The sequence below is a fragment of the Parus major genome, chromosome 3 (assembly GCF_001522545.3).
Source record: "Parus major isolate Abel chromosome 3, Parus_major1.1, whole genome shotgun sequence".
NCBI classification, from domain to species: domain Eukaryota; kingdom Metazoa; phylum Chordata; class Aves; order Passeriformes; family Paridae; genus Parus; species Parus major.
In genome coordinates, this window is record NC_031770.1 from 44,279,453 (window position 1) to 44,299,718 (window position 20,266).

At 39.3% G+C, this 20,266-nt stretch overlaps 1 protein-coding gene across 1 annotated transcript in view; it reads right to left on the reverse strand.

The window, feature by feature from the left end:
• The window catches only part of LYST (lysosomal trafficking regulator), a 77,590-nt gene extending 57,346 nt beyond the window's left edge, over positions 1–20,244 (reverse strand). Inside the window, exons 1-5 of the mRNA XM_015622011.1 lie at positions 20,152–20,244; positions 6,994–7,078; positions 5,592–5,790; positions 4,622–4,712; positions 506–2,582 (exon numbers count right to left, since the gene is read on the reverse strand). Coding sequence (XP_015477497.1) covers positions 506–2,582; positions 4,622–4,712; positions 5,592–5,783 — 2,360 coding nt within the window. The 5' untranslated portion in view covers positions 5,784–5,790; positions 6,994–7,078; positions 20,152–20,244. The remainder of the gene's footprint in view (positions 1–505; positions 2,583–4,621; positions 4,713–5,591; positions 5,791–6,993; positions 7,079–20,151) is intronic.
• Positions 20,245–20,266: the final 22 nt, after the last annotated feature.

Sequence of the window (20,266 nt, forward strand, 5' to 3'; positions counted from 1 at the left end):
CTGTTCTTAAATTATGCTTAAATGAACAGGATTTTTTAAGTTAGAAAACAGTTATTTCAGGAAAAGTACACATCAAGATTTATTTTTGAAAGGTGGTTTCTATAGTGACCATTCTGAAAGGAAAAAGGAAACAGATCAGAAAACTATGTATTCTAATTCCCACAGAAAAATGACACATCAATCTGTTTAACATTCCTGACTAATTTTAGAACAAGGAATGAAGAGGCAGAGAGAATGTCACACTGGACAAAAATTTTATTTATTGCTACAGAGTTTGGCTTGTTAAAGACCATAACTCATGGGTAGAGAGCCCTCACTTCCTACGGTTTATGAATCTAGGCTTCCTAAGTATCCTGTTCCTCAAGCATTTTCTTGTTATTATCTACTTCAACAGCCAAACATCGCCTACGGTCCAAATAAAACTTAAATTCTGATCAGTAACATACATACAAAGCTCTGCACTTGATTAGCATGCTTTCCAATAACAAACAGAAAATCAACTAACCTGGATTTTAGCAACACAGGGAGCATCTGCAAATAAACCTGAAGCACTTCAGAGGGCAAATCCTGGCTATGGTAACTGCACATGAGTTTATCAGCTGTACTTAGTCCAAGTTGCTGTTGAGCATGGCTAGCTAGCTCAACTCCTCTCTGAAGCACTGGATTATAGATACAGTTATACAGTTTCCATTGGACCACTACATTTCCCTTTTGAATTAAGTGGCAAATATGGCTGGCGATCTGTGCGCCACGTAGTTTGTCTTCTTCAAAAATGATGTCCTGATAAGCCTCCAGTGCACGCCATCTCAACAACATATCTTCAGATCCAGTGCTAGGCAGTATTCCCTGAACTCTGCAAGAGGAACTAGATGTGGGACTGGCATCACTGGAGCTGCCCTGCAAGGCATCTTCCAGCTGAGCGAGCTGATCACAGTCAACAGTACATATATTGCATGATGCCTGTATGATTTTTTGAGAGACTTCTGCTCCACCCAGTTGATCCAATATAAATTTGTTAAGGATGTTCAGTATGTGCTGTTGAAAATTTTTTAATATTGGCAACTTGGAAGCATGGAGCAATGGGACAATCACAGACTTTGGGTCCATACAACAACATATTCCTACATTATGGACACCTGAGAGAATCTCAGCACAGGTACTGCTCAAAGAAACTTGCTGCAACAAGCGCAAACACTGGTGTGCACAAACAGCAATGCAACAGCATCTCTCAGGGTAATCAACTTCTCCATCAGCAGTTTCAAAAGGGTTTTTGGAAGCTTGGTTTTTAAAAGCAGATACAGAAAGTCCAGAGAGATCTCTGTGGTGATTCATGAAGTGAGAGTACTCACATCGTCTGTGCCGCTTTCTTGTACACATTGATTGATGGAGCTGCTCTGATTTCACTTTTTTGACAGTGCTGATTATTTTCATGATGCTGTTAATCAGGGCTTTCAGATGCTCTGAGGCTTCCCCAGGTACTCCCTCGTTCTTCATACACAGCCATTCCATTTGAAGCACCGTTACTTCAAACAGCTTAAATCCCTGCTGCTGTATGAACTCATGAACCAGATCTATAGCTTGGCTAAAGTAGAATGGATTGGAGGCTGCACTTTGTAGGCAGCAGATCAAAATCTGCAAGACCCCTTCTATAACCTCAGGTAGAAGCAAGGCTCTGTGACGGTATCTTGAAAATATATAATCATCCTGAGCCAGCTCCTGTAGTGTTCTCTTGTATCCTGGAGCAAAAGGACCAGGTTGCTTTTCCAAGCAAATTCTAATTTTTAATGCTGCTTTAAGTAAGTCTGTTAAATTTCTTCGTAAATTGTCAGGCATTGTTTCTGTATTGCTAATGTCTAAAGACATAAGATGCAGCACTGTTCGATAAAGCATCCTTTGGACCAGAGCCACCGGTTCTTCTGTCCACCCTGCAGAAACAACTTCATTTTCTGTGTTGCTACTTACATTGCAGGAGTCTCCAAATCCTGACAAGAATTCTGTCAGTGTGGGCACAACACTCGCTGAAAGAGCAGAGCTGTGATTCAAAGTAATATCAAATTTGCACACTTTCTCCAGGAGAGACAGTAAGACATGGCATAAGTCAAAAGGAGAGTTATCCATGCTGCTCTCAGAAGTTCCTGCAGCTGGCTCATTCAAAATCTCACGTGCTAGAATAACGTTGCTGGAACTTTCTAGATTAGGGGCAGCTGTATTAGAACCTGGTACCACCTCAGGAGGTCGGCAGTCACTTCTACCTCCAGGGTAGCTGTCCCTAACAGAAGAGGTTAAAAAGGGCTGCAGTAACTGGGAGCGTCTGTGTTTTGTTATTACAGCAGTCTTTTCATCAGAATTGCCTTCGGAATCTGACGTGGACAGCTGGGACCTCCTGGCATCTCGCACAGAGTAGCGGTGCGTGGTTTTGCGCAGGCGGCCGCTTTTTCGAGATCGAAGACTGAGCTTTGCAGAAGTCTGAAGAGATGAATGAGCGCTTCCATCTAAGTTTAGTTTTTCCTGAGTAGATTTCACGGAACTTGTATTATTCTCTTTGGTCAGGCATATGTCTACTGTAAAGGGTATATTAAAATCTGTTGAAACAGAAAAATAACAAAATAATATTAAAGGAACATTAGAATATGTAAAGCATTTTTCCTAATTTTATAGTTAAATACTTCCAGATCTAAAATACACAGCAAATTTGTATCTTAATAGGTCACGTTTTTGCATGCACCTGTGTCAGACAATTTCAGTATAAAACAGGCAGCACCAACTCATATTTAAGGGGCATACTGGCTATTTTTAAATCCTAGACAGATGATTTCATTTTCTATTTAGGGTTAAACAAAATTGTGCTAAAAGGTTTCCTAAAACTTTTTGTTGGCACAACTATTCTCAAAAAACCATTCTCAAAAAAAGCTGTCATCAAGGTAGGTGTAAGGACTTTTTGGTAAGCAAACTAAAAGGAGGAAGAAAGGTCTTTTTAACTTGATGTTCCATTGTCACTTTTTGCAACTCAGCTGCTATAGGAACCAGGTGTGTTAGCTCACAGCCCTCTTGGCATGCATGAGGACACTGCCAGTGTACCAGAGGTAACAGAAAAAATAAATTCCTCTACTCATTATCAATGCAAATCTTCAAGTATACAGACCCCAGTCTTTTTACTTCAGCTTTAAATATTCCAAACAAGCAGCAGAAATAAAATCAGGGATTTTAAAATAGGGAAAAGAGAGACAGGAATAATGCTTACAGTCCTGAATATTCCTACAAAAACCAAGACAAAAACTTCCACCCTCAATTACCTTTTTTTTTTTTCACTTTCAGTATAAAATTGAAATCTGATTCAATGGGCAAGAACATTTTGAAGAAAAAAACCAGAAGTAGTACTGCTTCACTTGTATCAGTAAATTCTGATTAAACTATCAAAAAAGCAAGCAGAGGAACAACTTTGAATGTCCTTGGATTAAGTCCATTGGTATTTTTAAGTAGTGACACAACTGTAACTGGATGCTTTGGGCAGTAAAATAATTTCCATAAAACAACTGCAAGTATCCTCCACCCTGCAAATTTGGTATTTAGAAAAACATCATAGTTAACAACAACAGCCCCCCCCCACCCAAAGCCCCAGAAGCCCACATAATAGCTATAAACATTATTTAAGATGAAAGAAAATATGTTTCCATGTACAAGCATGACTGTGCCATGCAGTTTCAAAAGTCACAGTTGTGATAATTAGGGAAGAAACATCATCTGCTTTAAAGGCAGGAAATTAATCAGGAGTCCTTTATCAAACAAAGGATATTACCTGCACAGAAAGAAAAAAGCTGTCTAATATAGGGGAACTCATTTAAGTCCAATAAAAAACTCAACTGCTTAGTGCACAACCAGATACATCATGCTTATTCTTTCAGTACTAAGAGAGGGTAATTAATAGAAGTAAAAGCTGTGCATTATGTAGTGTATAAACCACAACATCTTAAAACCTATTTATACAACAGCCTTTTAAACTAACACTGGAAAAGCCACTAAGCTGCCACAGAATAACCAAAACATTTCTTTAATTCCATCATGCTTACAGAAGCATGAAAGAATGATGCAACTGAGCAGGCAGGAAAGCTTATTATATAAAACTTCTGTGAAACTGGCCCTTTAAAGATCCCAAGTCTACAAACATTAACAAAGGCCTTCCGTTTGGAGGAGTTTCAAATAGCAAAAAAAACCCTGAAAGAGCTTTGGGTATGAATCTCTAGAAACTCTCTCAAACACAATTTCATTTACTTCATTCTCTTTGTTTTATCCTCTAGTATGGAAAAGAATGCATCAGACAAATGTAAGAGCCCAAAATGAAACAAAAAAATCTGACTCAGATTGCTGTCATTTCCTCGTTCAGTTTTTACACAGCAACAAAAGCACTGCCTTTCACACTGACCAAAAGCCTTTACCTTCTCTGCACAATTTTTTGGTATTTTTAAAATTTAAATTCTCTGCAGATCTGCAGAATCCACATCCTCATTCCATGTTTGAGGATATGTACTACAATGAGCTACTCTTTGGCACAGAGTCTTAGGCTCTGTAGTAAAACACAAATCACTTTTTTAAAGTGCTTAATACCATAAGTAATAAAACATACCTATTGCTTTTTCTTCCTGGACAGGGATTTTCCAAACCAATGGCAGAAGGGACAGGAGGAGGGTCAGAAGTTCTTCTCGACATGTCAGCTCCTATGTTAGGAGCAAAATAAAAACAAAATATCTTGTACTTTAAAAGAATAGATTAACCTTCTTTATTTTACCAAGCAATTCAGAATTTAGTTCTCTATGCCAGTCTGCTGTTTTACGTGCTGAAAAAATGACCTAATGACAAAGAGTGCTACAATCATTAACTAGAGCCAATCAGAAAGCATCCAAGATATTTATTACACCTCTGCAAAAAGCTCTCCTAAACCCCCTTGTAGAAAGAATAACTCAAGAAAGAAAATCAGAACAGTCAAAAGCACAAAACTTAGTGATTTTAAAAAGTCAACATGAAGCCCCAGACAAGTTTGAAACTTTGTTCCAAAAATGTAACAGCAAAAAAAAATCAAAACCACAGAATGACCCCTAAAAAACCTCCACTCCTACTGGGATTCTATGACTTACATCCTAAAAACTTCAGTGCAGGGAAGAACAGTAGAAAGCACAGAATTCAAACACAATTCTTTTACAGGATACTTGGCAGCACTATCAGAACAGTTTCAGTCCTGAAGATCAATAACTTTTGAACACAAAAAGCTGACTCAAGCATTTTGGCACTCTACATGGTCCTGGGTCATGCAAGTGAAGTCTCATTCCACCCACCTACTGCACTTGAGCTTCACACGTGCCTTAGTCAAATATGAGCTGGCAAACAGGTCTGTGATTATCTAGTTTTCCATTTTCTGCTCCTGCTGAAGGACAGAAGGCAACTACAACATATCTTTTTGAATTTCTATTCTTCCCAATTAACTCCTGCACTCTCCACAAAAGGAAAAGAAAACCAGCACCAAGAACAATGTAAGCCAGACAAATCCACGCAGTCAAAGCTCAATACAAAAATTGTAACCACTCAAGAAAAGCTACTACCTGATCAATTATTGAGTTCAGAGTGGTAAGCAAAATAAACCCACGGCCTTGAACTAAGTATTGTCCCAGTGCTGCCATATGAGTTTCTTCTTCTTCATCTTCCTTGGCTTCTGTCCTCTGTACCACTGCATTGCACAGTCTGTTGACATCAGTCAAAAATTCCCGTGCCAGTGAGTTACTGGCACTGCTCATGTCTGAGCTGTAAGTACAGGAAAGGACAGAAATTAGCTTCATCAAAAAACACATTCCTTATAGACAAAAGACAGGGAAAGAAGGGAGCACTTCTTCCCTATATCTCACCCTCTCCAAAAGACAGTGTCTGTTGAACTGAGGAATCAATATACCCATGTAGGGTAGAGGGGAAAGAAAAGAACAAAATTAGAGAATCTCAGTGAATCTTTAGCTAACAGTCCAGGACCCCAAACACTGATTTCATAAATCTAACAAGTAGAAGCCTGCAACAGAGCATTCCCTTCCACTACATAAATGAAAGTTAATTACATTGTTCCAGCTTTTTTTTGTAACCTCTATGCAAGCTTCAACATTTGTCAGCGACTAAAAGCTACTTGACCTGAAGCATAAGGGCAAAACACATAGCACTTACACAACATCATACAGAAGACATGCTCTTTAATAGTTCATTTGAACAACACCATGTTATGTATTCCAACAGTATGCAGATTGTTTCAGGGGGAAAAGAAAAAAATTACTGAGTTCAGATAATTTTGGGAATTGCAAAAGCACAATGTTTTATATTTACAATTAAGCCAGACAGTGTTTCCCTTCTGGCACAACTGTGTGGGTAGCAGTCACTACAAGTGTGTGCTGAATTCAAGAGACGATTCTGCTGCAATTGTTCAGGAGGAAATACCAAAAATATTGCTTCTGCTTCCCAGAGCGATTAATTTTGCTTTGGATGCTCAGCAGTAGTACACAGAGAAACATTTAACTCAAACAAGACATAAAATGCAAGACTCAGCTGCAGAAAACTCTCAAGAGAATCACAGAAGAAAGCAAAACAAAAACAATAATCAGTGAAGGCAGCTATGGAAACAGCCATTTAACCATTTAATAACCATTTAATCCACATAAACCTAATTTAATGAGTGCTACAGCACATTTAACTCCTATTTCTGTATAAGCAACTGAAGTAAAAGCTTCAAAAGTCAAATACTTTCATCATATCCAAGCATGGAATGTGAAAAAAAAAAAAAGCAAAATAATTTTCAATGTAACATTTAAATATAACAGATGGATTAATGTGTAATTAGGTAAAAAATAAGACCTTGGAAGTAAAAGCAAGTTTGTTTGCACTAATGGTTTAGAAAGCTCCATCTAGTAGCAAAACTGCAAACACCTATACATATAATATCAGTGTAGAAGTAGCAAAAAAAATTCTTACCAGAATCACTTTGCCAGCTTAACACATTTATCTCCTATCTGGAAGAACAAGCAAATATATTCGGGAAATATCACTCTTGGTTCACCTGTTTTTAAAAACAGGAAAATATAATGGTTAATGTTTTTTTAAAAAGTTATTTTATGACAGCTATTTGAAGTTTAGGAAGAGCCCTTGAGGGTTTTTTGAGCTTTAAAGCCCTGGTTTTCACTATTAGCTTAAGACTGTGCACAACTGAAATCCTATTACAGAGAAAATAATTGGCAAACATAAGTTAACATAATAAAATCCATTAGTTTGTAAAGTTCAAAATGAGCTAGGTACACAAGCTGAAATAATTCCCTCTAGAAACAGTATGAGGTTTCAGTGATCACTACCTGCATATAATAATATTTGAAGAACTTGCAGCTCCAAGTACAAGTGAAGGATAGAAGGAGAACTAAATTACACAGTTAGGTGTTGATGTAAATGCATCTTAAATCTGTCCTGGTCTGTTCTGACAAAATACCAACTCTCTGTTACACTAAGCACCAGGGAAGATGTAGCTAATAAAAACTGAAAATTTGTCAGTGGGAAACTCATCAATTGGAAATTTATCACTGGGAATGCAAAGGGTATTAACCAAGAAAAGCCTCAAAAACATTAAACTACTAAAGGTCTCTAGGAGAGCACTCAAAAGATATTTATAACATCCACAGTTAATTGTGAGAAAAAAACCCAAAACACAACAGATGGGGACAGAAAAAAAAAAGGAAAGAAAAACACTAAATTGGTTTAGTATTCTCAATGGGAAACAAATAAAAATTTCAGCTTAAAGTTATGGTAAGCATGAACATGACAGAATTCCTTAAGGAAAGAGACAAGCACTACAGGTTACCCAGGCATGCAACTAACAATTGGCCTCCCCTGGACCACTAGGAAACATGTTTCCTCCACAGCCTCACAATAATCTAATTTACCCATTCAGCTAATAGTCACAATTTCAATTCTATTATTGAAATAGAATAGCTTAAGCAGCTAGAGGTTCTGCTGTTGCACCAGACTAATAGATGAAGAGATAAGTTGTCCATCATGTTTTTGTGTCCTTCCAGCTGAAGTTTCAGTCTCCAGGTTTCCTGCACTGCTTGCCTGGTTACATGGATTTACCATTCAATGCCATATTCTATCAAAAGGGTGGATTCCCAATATCAGTAGCAAGACAAAGTACAATTTTGTTGCCATTAACACAAAAATAGGTATATATTCATAATACAACAATTTAATATAGAATGGGAAAGGAATTAAGATGCTCTGATTCTACAGTGCAGAAAAAAAAAAATTGTAGAGAGATACCATGCTGGATAGTGGGGCACTTGTTTTAGGATTTGCTTCAACAAGTGCTAGCTAGTTCTGAGTTGTACCTATTTCTTTTTCCGCAATGAAGTTTTGAAACAGACTGACAGCACAAACATATCTTTGGGAACAGTTGGTGTTATAACCTAACTAAGCTGCATGAGAGCAGAAAGAAACCTACTAGAGTGCAGTACACAGTCCCAGTGTGACATTAACAATTTCACAGTTCTGAAATACACTATGTGTCAGAGTTTCACATAGCCAGCTCTTAAAAAAAAAAAGCAAAAAGAAAGCCATTTCTTCTGCTAGATGAATATGACTATCATATTTCATAAAAATCACCTCTACTATATAATATTTATTTATAAAAGGAAGAAACTCACAAGTTAAAAAAAAATCACTTAACTGTGAATAATTCTGGTAATCTTCTGCCCTTTTCATGCCCATCTTTGCATCATACTCATAATTCAACCTGTATCATGTCTGCCCTCTGGCCCCTTTCTGCACCACCTCTCAAGGGAGTTACTTCCTACTTACTATTGTAGAAATTAATTTCTTGCAGCTGAAAATTGTATTTTTTCTGAACTTCTTTCCATTTTTATGAAGTTGCTAATCAACTGAGCATCTTAAAGTGTAAGACTGTCTTCTACTTTGGTGGACTTCAAAAGAAAATATCAAAATTGTCCTTGAAAGAATGGAACTCAAAAGTAAGACCAATTTACCTAACTTGAATACTGAATCATTAATACACTAAATTTGCATTGTGCTAATGATTAGTTGTTATCTCTAACAACAGCAGAATTTGTGGAAAGAAGAAAATGGAACAAAAACACAGAGTCAGAACTAGCAGTGTGTATATTAGAGTGAACTGGGCCTTTTCCTTAATTATGTTTTCAGCAATTTGCCCAGAAAGGCCTGGAATGCCCAGTAAACAGCAGCAGCATCATAATGAAATACAGTACTAAGTCAAAAGCCCATAATACTAGTTTATTACTTTCAGAAACTGTTGCCCAACAGCTATAGCAGGAGGAAAAGAGAACTAGATAACATATAGCCACATTAAGTTGTTAATTTATTTACCTTCCCTAGTTTTCTGTTTCAGATAAGATATAAACATTGACAGCTATGGCATGGCTACAAGCCCTTTCTTAAAAGGTACAGAATACATTGAAGTTGCTTTTTCAGCAGCTATTAAAATTAATGCTTTGAAAAAAACCCCTTCATTTCTATAAGACATTGGGCAATCAAGTTTTTTCTGGACTCCAGTTCAAAACTTGCAGCCTTCTTAACCATTCTGTAGAATGAAGTATACATACAAGTCACCTCTGGCCAACAAACACTACATTTAGTTTATACAGTGTTCATTTCAATTAGCAAATACTTATCCCAGCCTCATTGCTTGTACTTAACATTTATTCTCTGGAGAGCATGCTCATTACCTTTTCAAGTATTTTAACATTAATCTATCAATCATTATTTCATAAGACTTAGTCTGGGGTTCAACTTTCAATTTAAGCTCAAGCTTTTATTAGCAGAGGATACAAACATAATAAAGAGCATCAGCACGTTATTAACACTAAGACATTCCACAAGAGGCTTCTGCTATTGTAGCAAAGATTGTCAGGCTTATTGCAGAAACTAAGTTTAGCTTATAAGTGGCAGACAGCAATTTAATTGTCTGGTTAAAGGAATTCACTAACAATTCACTAACAATTAGACTAAGAATGAAATCCTCTGAGCAAACTGGGGAGGAAAATAAAGTGCAGGAGGGCATGCAATAGAGAAATAGATATCTAGTGTGGCCTGGAATGAAAAGAGAAGCACAGTGCTGCCTTGAAATCTGTACGTGGTGGGAAAATGCAAGTAAAAGCTCAAAGTAATGCATCACTGAAATCAGCATTCTTGCTTTTCTCTTCTTTTGATATGATTCAAAACTTCACACAAGATGGAAAGAAATAACCAGCTGACATTGCCAAAATAGGTTACATACACAGCAGGAGCAACACACAGAAAGAAAACAGGAACCTGCCGTTTCAGCAGAGTTTCCCAGAAAGCTTGAGACACTTTGATGCTTTGCATTGCTGATGCAGGGCAATCAGCCAAAAGAATAGCTTACAAAACACAGTGAACATTTGCTAACCATCCAACAACTCAGTCAAAAACATGAGCAAACAAGAGCAAATCCAAGACCTTTAAAGTTTGGTTCATTCTCAAAACAGACATACCAGACAACACTCCAGCTCCACAGAAGACCTCCTGCTTAATATCTTCAACCACTTTCTGCTCTGTCCTCTGCAATTATTTATTAACTATTTGTGGTTACAGAAGCATAAAATCTATTCCATACTAAGCAGTATGTATGGAGCAGACATACTGTTCCAACCATGACAATGCACATGAAAAAACAACCTCTTAACATACAGGTATTATGATAAATATGATTTTGTTTTGACAAAGTACTATTTCTGACCAGTCTTTGATTTCATCAAGGAGTCCAGTACCCAGCTTTTAGCCTTGCATGTAATCCACTAGACCATTATTTCTGAACAAGCTATTCAGAGTCCCTCCCCCCAGAACAAAGAAAAAGGTGAAAACAAAAAATGCTTGGTATGTTTGGATAAACAACACATGCACTGTCCTTTTAACAAGCCAGGGAAGTATGTCAAGTGCACAGCACAGTAAACAAGTATTATTTTAATGAACCTCAAAAGTATGGTGAGACCATCAGAGTAATGATGTTTCAGTATACACAAGTGTGTTTATGGCTGTATAATCTTCATATTGACACTTCATGTATTAACTCCTATCTCACTTAAGAGGGATGTTTGTCTTGGAACAACTGAATTTGTTTTGCAGAGTCCTGCTTCTCCAAGTATTTTAAGCCCTCTACAAGTGTTGTTTATTTGTTTTCTACTGTCACGGTATTAAAAATTTAATCCATGAAGCTCAGTGCTTATACAATCTGAGAATTAGAAATATTCAACCTCTTGTGGATGTGCAAGCATTGTATCTTACACTGAAAAAAAAAAATTAAAGGAATTATCTGTGTTTACTGAAAAAAAATAGTTCTTATAGAAATAAAATACACATTTTCATATTGTGTATGGTTAGGGAACATAGACATGAGGGCTAAACTAGCTCTTCCTCATGCAGAATAGGAATGCCAAGGGAAAAAACCAAATTAAATCAGACAAACAATAAGCCAGGTTTGTTAAAAGAAACTGGTGCTTTCCAAAATACTTGTCATATATGTATTTATAAAAACAAGTCAGCAAGCATACCCAAGGCTACAGACACTTTGAGATACACAGAGGCATTACAGCAAGTGCAGGCAGGTCACCTTCTCAGAAACAAGTTTCAGAGCTGTCATCCTTCTGATCAAGACCCAGACCTGTGATGTACCACACAGTGAAATAAGAAAGAAAAAGCCAAACCCTTGCTTAATCCCAATTTATACTTCCCCATGATTTTCAGGTCTCAGGTTTTTTTGATAGCTTGAAATCAAACTCCTGTGTAATGTGTTTGGGCACAAAGATTGTTGCAGACTACTCTTCCAAAACTTGATCAGAGTATTCTTTTAAAATGTAACATATTTAATGTAACATTGCTAGAGTTTAATCAGCCTGCTGTGATATATTTTGACCTCTGGGTGTTTATGTCAGCTCTCCCCAACATGACTGTTTCTAGAATTTTACTTGCCTAGCAAAAGTATTGGTGAAACTGGCTCTAAATGATAGAACCATTACTCACAGGTATCTCAGATCAACATGTACACATTATTCTTACACACACACCACCCCCCCAGTCGTGTTTTTCTCTTCAACAGTTTCCAAAGCTTCATCTTGGGACATTTTTTTCTTGCGAAAATTTGGCAGGTTCTCAGGTTCTGCCTTGAGTTATGAAAAACAGTATTCCTTTACAAGTTAACAGATTAACAATAATTTCCTCCTTTTGAGCACTGAGACGGAGCCAATGGCAAAGATTGCCACAGTCTAGCTGCATGTTAGACAAGTGCTTTGAGACAGCTTCTCAACTTCGTGTGGAATTTTATTTAGTCATCAAACAATATCAAACACCTGTGAATACATTCTTGTCAAGCCTGAAATCAAGAAAAAGAGATGATTCATCTAACAAGATAAAAAGTACAACACTAATGAAAGACAGGCTCTCAAACAACCACCTACACTCAAGTTATACATTAGCCCTGTACATATGCTATACTCAAGTTTATGCTAAGATTGTGGTCTTACACTATCCAAAGTCATGAACTACAACGTAGTTGTTAGCCAAATTAAATCCATTCCAGTTAACTTCAAATTTTCCTATTTCAAACCACTGCATACAGGCACAGAGAATAGGCATTCCTTACAGGAGTCATGGGGAAAGCTTGGGGCCTTCAAAGATAATCATTGCACCATTAACCGTGTCAAAAACAAATATGCCTGCTCTCATGGACATCAGCTAAAAAGCACTAAAGGATACAGTGGTGCTATCAATAGCATGAAAATGACGGAAACAAGCTTTGGTAGTGGAGTTGAAGATCTCTTTCTGATCTTTATCTAGAGTGTCAGAGGCCAGCACCTCTGCAGATACACGGTACTAAAGGAAGGAACTGACAAATACTCCACCATAAGGCAGAATTTATGAAAGACTAGTAAGTTCTTACGAAAGAAAAATGAAGGATGAAGATCATCTGTAAAAATTTGGCAGTGGCAAGGCAATACTCCTAAGTGAGCCTTGTTCTGAACACTACTCAGAGTGCTAGCAAGTTCTTCCCTAAACTAAAATATATACAAATAATACTCCCAAATACCTTCTTCCATATTTTAGCTTGATACTTTAACCGCAGAACAGACTGCAAGCAAGCAGTCATGGCTGCACAGTAACAACTAAATCTAAAGATCCAGACTACCCTCCACAGACTGCAAATTAAAAGGAAAGCAGCAGTCTACTATGACAGGTAAATCACAAGACTTGGTGATATGGTCTTACATTAATCCACAGTACTGGAGACAGTGTGGTCTCTGGGACTGTAGCTTGGCCACACTACAAGCATGCAGACCACCCAGCATTTTGAACAACAAATGTCTGCCCGAGTCGTGATCTAGAGGATCACACAAAACTTTTTGTAACTTATGATCTTATACACTTTGATTTTACCAATACCTGGGAAAAGAAAACAAGTAAAGATTTGAGCACTCTTGAGTTATTCAGGCACTTTTACTGAAGGGATATGAAAGAGTAAAGGCTATACTCAATGAAAGCTTAGTAGTTAGACAATTAGTAGGTACAAAGTGCTTAAGATAAGTTTTGACATTGTAACTAAAGTATCCACTAAGAGCAATTAAATAAGGGGAAGATAAATGATCAGTTTTTTTTAAAAAAGGTCATAAAAGGGCCATAGACTAATTCCACTTCTGAATCTTTAAAACAGGTCAGTGAAGTTGGTATTTTCTATTAGCAATCAGATGCAGACAAAACAGCAGGTAAACACTTGTAAAAGTGGCAATTTAAAAAGTCACCTAAATATCTGAGTTACACACACTGCTATTCCTGTTAAGCTCAGTATGCCACCTTCTTTACAAAGTGAAAACAGCTTTGGTGGTGTTAGGGAAGCATACCCTGTATCTCTTTCAGGCTTTACAGCAAAAAGGCATTTGTTTCAGTTGCCCCTCTTGCACTGAGCTGGACCCAGACGACCCAGTCAACATTCCAGGTAAGTACAGGCAAAATGACCCACATCATCTCACTTTACATAGTTTTTCTCCAACGGGAATGTAAATCAGGAACAGCTCAGATTTGTAACTTATTTTTGAAGCGTAAGCGGCACTCCAAATTAGTCAAGGAGTACAGTCTCCAACAGAAAAATTATGATTAATAATTACACTTTTCTACATATAATAATGACCAAAAATATGACATTTCCCAGTGTACCTATTATAGAGATAAACAAACATTTAACAAAATGCTGAATCACCAGAGAAAACCTTTAATCCATCCACAATGCAGAGAAAAGAATAGTGCCAAACTAGATAGTCCCCCAATTATAAATGTGCATCACTCATGAATACACACAAAAAAAGATTTTGCACTACTGAGATGCATGAAATATGCCAGAAGAAGGTACCTCTGTAGCCAAGTAGCATTTTCAGTAAGCAAACATCATATGGTAATTTTTGCTGCAAATGCTAAGGACGTAGTGGGACTCCAATAATCAAATTGGCTTTGCAACTGATGTAATTTAGGCTTCTAAAAATAGTTCTGGAGTAATTAGGAGTACCTTCTGGAGTGGAAAATACACCCACACTTCCCCCCCAGCGTTTCCTCTATATATTCAGACACATAAAGGAACTTTTCTGCTTTCCTTTGAACCCTGCTTAATTGAAACATGCAAATAAAAAATGAAACTACACATTCCTCAGTGACTCAAATCTCCCCATATCATTGAAAGATCAAGTAATACAAAGAAAAATGGTAATTGTCATGTAGCACACCGTTTTACACTCGAGCGCTTTTCATTTATTTTCTCTACAGCAAATCACAAGAACATTTGATCTCAGTTCTTGGAAACTGGCATTGTTAGACTCCCTTTCCCTCCAACAGAAAGACTAGCACTTTTTTAGTTAATTTTAAGACTATTTCAGTGTCTGTTTGAACTAGTGAATCAAAACAGACAGAGGCCAACTTTTGAAATCTGACAGTTATTATATTGCTGGATTTTTGTCAGGTCCTGCAAGAGAATTAAAAACTATCAGGAACTTTTCTTGCTCTAAATCTTAAATATTTTCCTTACTAATTCACATTTTTCAAGAATTAAGGCATTGAGAGCTATTCATCCCTTCACTGTTTCCATTACTCATTCCCCATCTTTTAGTTAATCCACTAAGGCCTAAACCAGTAGCTTAATGAAATTAACAGATCTACATACATTCTTTTTGTCATTTATTCCCCCAAGAACATGAATCTTTGGAAAATGCCTCCACAATACTAAAGAGAAATAGATGTCAAGTGTTTGCTGAAATAAAATTGCACAGAAGTTAACATCAGTTTTAATACTTCCAGCAAACCCTTGCATTTGGCATTACCTGACAGTAATTCCTAATATTTCATCTTCCCAATTTTCTCTTGAGAAAACAGAAAAGCTTTTCTTTACTGTCAAAAGCTGAAAAAAATCAGAAACCCCCTCCTCCCACCGCACAATTAGTACTTTATGCTCCCATACTTTTCCATGGAGCATGGTGATAACTTCTAACTGAAGCCAAGGAGCTCCAGTTTCTGGGCACAGGAAAAGAAAGCATGAGAAGAAAAAGAGAAGAATTCATAAAGATGAGAATTAGCTGAGATTGTCAGAGTGGCTGAGCAAGCATTTGACAGACACAATCTAACAGGCAGGAGTCTTCTACCATCTTTTTACTCTTGCACTATCTTTTGCAAAGCACCATTCATGACTTGCCTTCCACTTTTTACCTTCTAAATTATCCAGGAAGAGCAGAAAAGCTCTTTCACAGTGTAAGTGAGAGTAATTCCCACAGTGCCTCAGCACCACATGGCTCAATAAACCCATACAAACAAGTGTCACAGAGCAAGCCCCAGATGCCTGCAGGAAGCTGCACAAGCTCAGAGAGCAGAAGACCACCCTTTCAGTGCTTCCCACTGCATGGTCACTGCAAAATCTCACCCACAGTAAGAGCAGGCAGTAGGGAGTTATTTAATGGGGGAGAAGCTGACCAAGAAACAAAGACAGAAGCAGAATAGAAACCCTGGCTCTTTGGTAACACACAAAAATCACAAAGTCCATGAGGTACAGAATATGAAGGAAGATTAAATGTGCAGCAGTGATTAAAAAACAAAGCTAGAGTAACTTCAGAGAATATCCAAAATAAGGAGACAGCAGAAGTTCCAGCAGGTGCAGGCACCCAGACGCAGTGCTATTCCAGGACTTCACTACATGTATGACAGTATTACCCACCTATCCCCTCCTCAACATACATAAACTAAGGAATTTCACATGTTTTTTTTCCATCTTGCTGTCTTACTCAGCATCAAATTTATCTGCATCTTCACACAACATAGTTACCTAAAATCACACTGAGAAGATTCACACATCTACTTAAATAACTGGTACAAAAAAACCTGACCTCCCAGAAAAAGAGATTTTAATCAGATCCCAAGCTACAAACATGAATCAAAGAGCTAACAGCTTACAGTTAGAAAAAACTTAGACTTCAACACATAGCCTTCTCCTTTCCAATCACACATTACAGTTCCACTTCTGTATAGAGCACTCCATCTGAAAGCAAGACGTCACCTTGCACTAATTTCAAAGTCCCTGAGAGTCATGTTCAAATGCAAGACCTGAAACTGAACAGAGGAAAAGAAAACTTGATATGGCACATACCATGCTGCTTAATTAGTTCTTCTCAACAGACCATGGCAACTGGATCAGAAACCCTGCTGAACCTCAAAAGCCCCCATGTCCCAAAATGCAGCTAAGGTAGAGTTATACAAGACAGCTCAGCCCACCTGACAACTCAAGACTAGCATGAAGGTGCTTTTTCCTCCCCAGCAACTCTTCTCCTCTCATCTCCAGCACTGCACTCATCCAGTTACTTCTTGACGTGGCCCACTGTGACAGCTTTGCAGAAAACTAGCTTTCACAGCTGGATTTGTTGTTGTTAAATTGCCATATTCATTGACAGTTGTCACTGTCAGTGAGGGAAGGCTGTAGGAAGGAGATTTCCTTCTTCAGCAGTAACAAGCTGCTCAATCAGCTTAGCAAGCTCAGACAAACCAGTCCAAATCACACAACAGAAGGAACCTCAAGTCTCTTCTACCTGAACTTGTCCCAGGTGTACCATCCTCAGATCAGGGCTGTCATAGGAACCAACAACTGCCATGACAACAGCTCAACTACTTGATACTATCTAAAGGCCTGTGAAGCTTCAACAAGCAATAATTTGCCAAAGTACCTGATATTCTCACAACCATTTCTAACTGGAAAACAAAGCAAGAGACAAAGTAATGCCAGGCAAATATATAAAGGCCTCCCTCCACTGCATATTACGATCCTTTTCTAACAATACAATCCAATTTTTCAACAAGCATAGCAAAAAAGACTAAGTAGTGACATCTCATGCAACAGCTACTACAGTTCTTAGCTATGGAAGCCCACAGGGCCTGACAACCCCTCAAAAAGGAATAAGACAGGTATTAGTTTGGTTTGTCAGTGACAGCTGTTCTGGACAGTGCTTCTAGGTGCAGCAGAACCCTCTTACAAAGTAATCATTTCACCCTGCATTCCCCCTGCTCCTTTCTGCCCTCAAAAGACAAGTACCAAAACTAGTTTTGCTTCAGATTTCCTCCACGGGCAATATTATCTTATTTGAAAAGAGACCACCAACGGGAAAATTCTGCAAATATTAAGGAAATACGAAATGACCAGCTGCAAAGGTGTACAATTTCATACCAATAAGGAAGCACCATAGTCTGTTACAGAAATCACTCACAATAGAAATACAGAGCTGAGCTTCCTGAATTGCTAGTTCACAGTGTTTGCTTATGCTCTGTGAACTTGACTGCAAAGAGAACTATATGAAAACAGCAACTTACTTTCAGTAAGTGTTAAGAATGCAGTTTCTCTTTTCCAGTGTTTACACATCCAGTATCTAACTTTCCAACAGATTCTATACTATTGTTTAAAGTACTCACAGACTCTTTCCCTACTATTTTAAGCTGCACTACCAACAGATGTGGCAACATATGAAAAACCCTAGCAGGGATTATGAGAAAGGAGGAAGCAAAAGAAGCATCAAAGAAGAATCCTAATAAATATAGAAAGACTTCTTACAATCAAACATTTTTGATGGGAAGCTGTCTTGGAGTATGGCTAAAAAAACTCACAGGGCAAGGAGAAAGGGAAGGCAGGAAATGAGTGACATCCAATAAGTTCAAGAAATCTGTATACAGTCTTATAAACCAAAGGACAACTGACTTCCTTTAGCAACTGGCTTTGATTTTATAAGTAAAGCCTTGAAAACTATATGGTTTTAGCTTGCAAGGGTCCCTGTCCAAAGGACAACAAGGAAGAACAATTTAATTAAAACCCTAGAAAAAATTGGGTTTTTTTCCTTATCTAAGATAATATATGAAAGCAGCATTATTTTACATTCAATCTATTCAGAACATCCACCAGAAACTCCCAGAGCCAGTAAACCACAGTTTTTTTTTAAAGCACCTGAGAGAAAGCTTTCTTCTTTGCACTACTGGTCTGTGAGCCTACAATACAGGTGAAAAGGAGACTCAAGAATATTTTCCTGAGTCCTTACCACACTGTAGCTCCACTATGATAAAAACTCTATGCAGACATGGTCTCTTGTCCAAGCAAGCAAAATCTGATCCTTCCTTCAGGAAACATTAAATGTTACAGATACCTATTTTCTGTTACCTAGCACAAGATTACAATACACAGGAATAGAACAGATAGTTGTCCCACCACCTCATCACAGTACACAAACAGTACACAAGCTTGTGTCACCAGCTCCAAGTTCCCTGTAGATCCCTATAATGAAGTCTTACTGATTCACTTGGCACTACAAGAAGGAGAGGGGGAAAAAAAAAAAAAAAAGTCTGCCATCCAGATTTTCTCTTCTTTAGCCAGTCCCATTTGTAACCACATTAGATAGTTTTCCAAGTCCTAGGCGATGACATTCAGTCATCTGATCTTTTTTCTGAATTTCTTTAATTGCTCTGCTTTCTCTTACACAAGAAGTTTTATTTTCACTTCCAGTGATGCACCTGTTTCTCTTGCCTTCTCCCTTCACTGCAGATCTTAGTAAAAGCTAGCTCTTTAGTTCCTCTGGAGATATCAGGCAATATCCAATTTTAAGATTTTTGCTTTTCTCTTGGAGAAGCATCTTTGAACAGTCTCCCCGCACTCAAAGAACATGTAGAAGAGTTCCCATCGCTCCTCTGTCCACTCATTTTGATGCAAGCTTTTCAAAAAGGGCACTTCAGGTGCTGAAACGCTGCGACTCTTGCATATTCCACGTCCGCCAGCATTATCGCGTTTCCGTGAACAGCCCACATTTGCTTTTCTTCAATCCTTATCTGCAACACACGCCTCGCTGACAGCAGAGGCTTTGTGTTCGCGCTTTGCACCATCACCTCACACAGCGCTGCCCACCGTAGGCAGCGCACAGGGAACGGGCCGGGCTGGAAGGGACCGCAGTGGGGCATCTGCTCCAAGCTCCCTGCTCAAGCAGGGCCATCCTACAGCACGTGGCCCAGGACTGACGGTTCTTGAACATCTCCAGCGAGGGAGACTGCACAACCTCTCTGGGCAATCTGTTCCAGTGCTCGGTCACCCGCACAGCATCCCGGCAACACGGGAGGGGGCGGAGGAGAACTCGCACGCACCGCCTGGACACGCACACGGGGTTCTTAAAACGGCGCCTTTCGGCAAAGGCCGAGGCCTCACGTCAGCAGGGACCGCTCCGGGCCGCCGAGCGCCCGCCGCCGCCCCGGCAACACTCGGGCCCCGGCAACACTCGGGCCCCTCCCGCCGCCGCCGCCGCCGCCCGGTAGCCCCGGGCCGGGCCTCGCCCGCGCCACCTCCGGCGGCTCCTTCCGCCTACTGCTGCCGCCGCCGGGCTGCCCCGAGCCTCCAGCGGCATCTCCAGGCGACAGCGGCGCCACTGACAGCCCGCCCCGGCGCCGCGGCTGCCGGCCTCGGCCCGCCGAAACCCGCGGGCAGGGCCTGTGCTGAGCCCTCCCACGGCCCCGTGCCGCCGGGCGAGCCCCCCGCCGTGACGGTGCCCGTCCCGCCCTTACCCGCTCCTCTCCCCGCCAGAGCCGACGCGCCCGGCCGCCCGCTCCGTTCTTATCCCGCTGACAGCGTCCCGGCAGCCCATGGCGGGAGGTTCCTGCCCGGCCCCGCCGCGCCGCC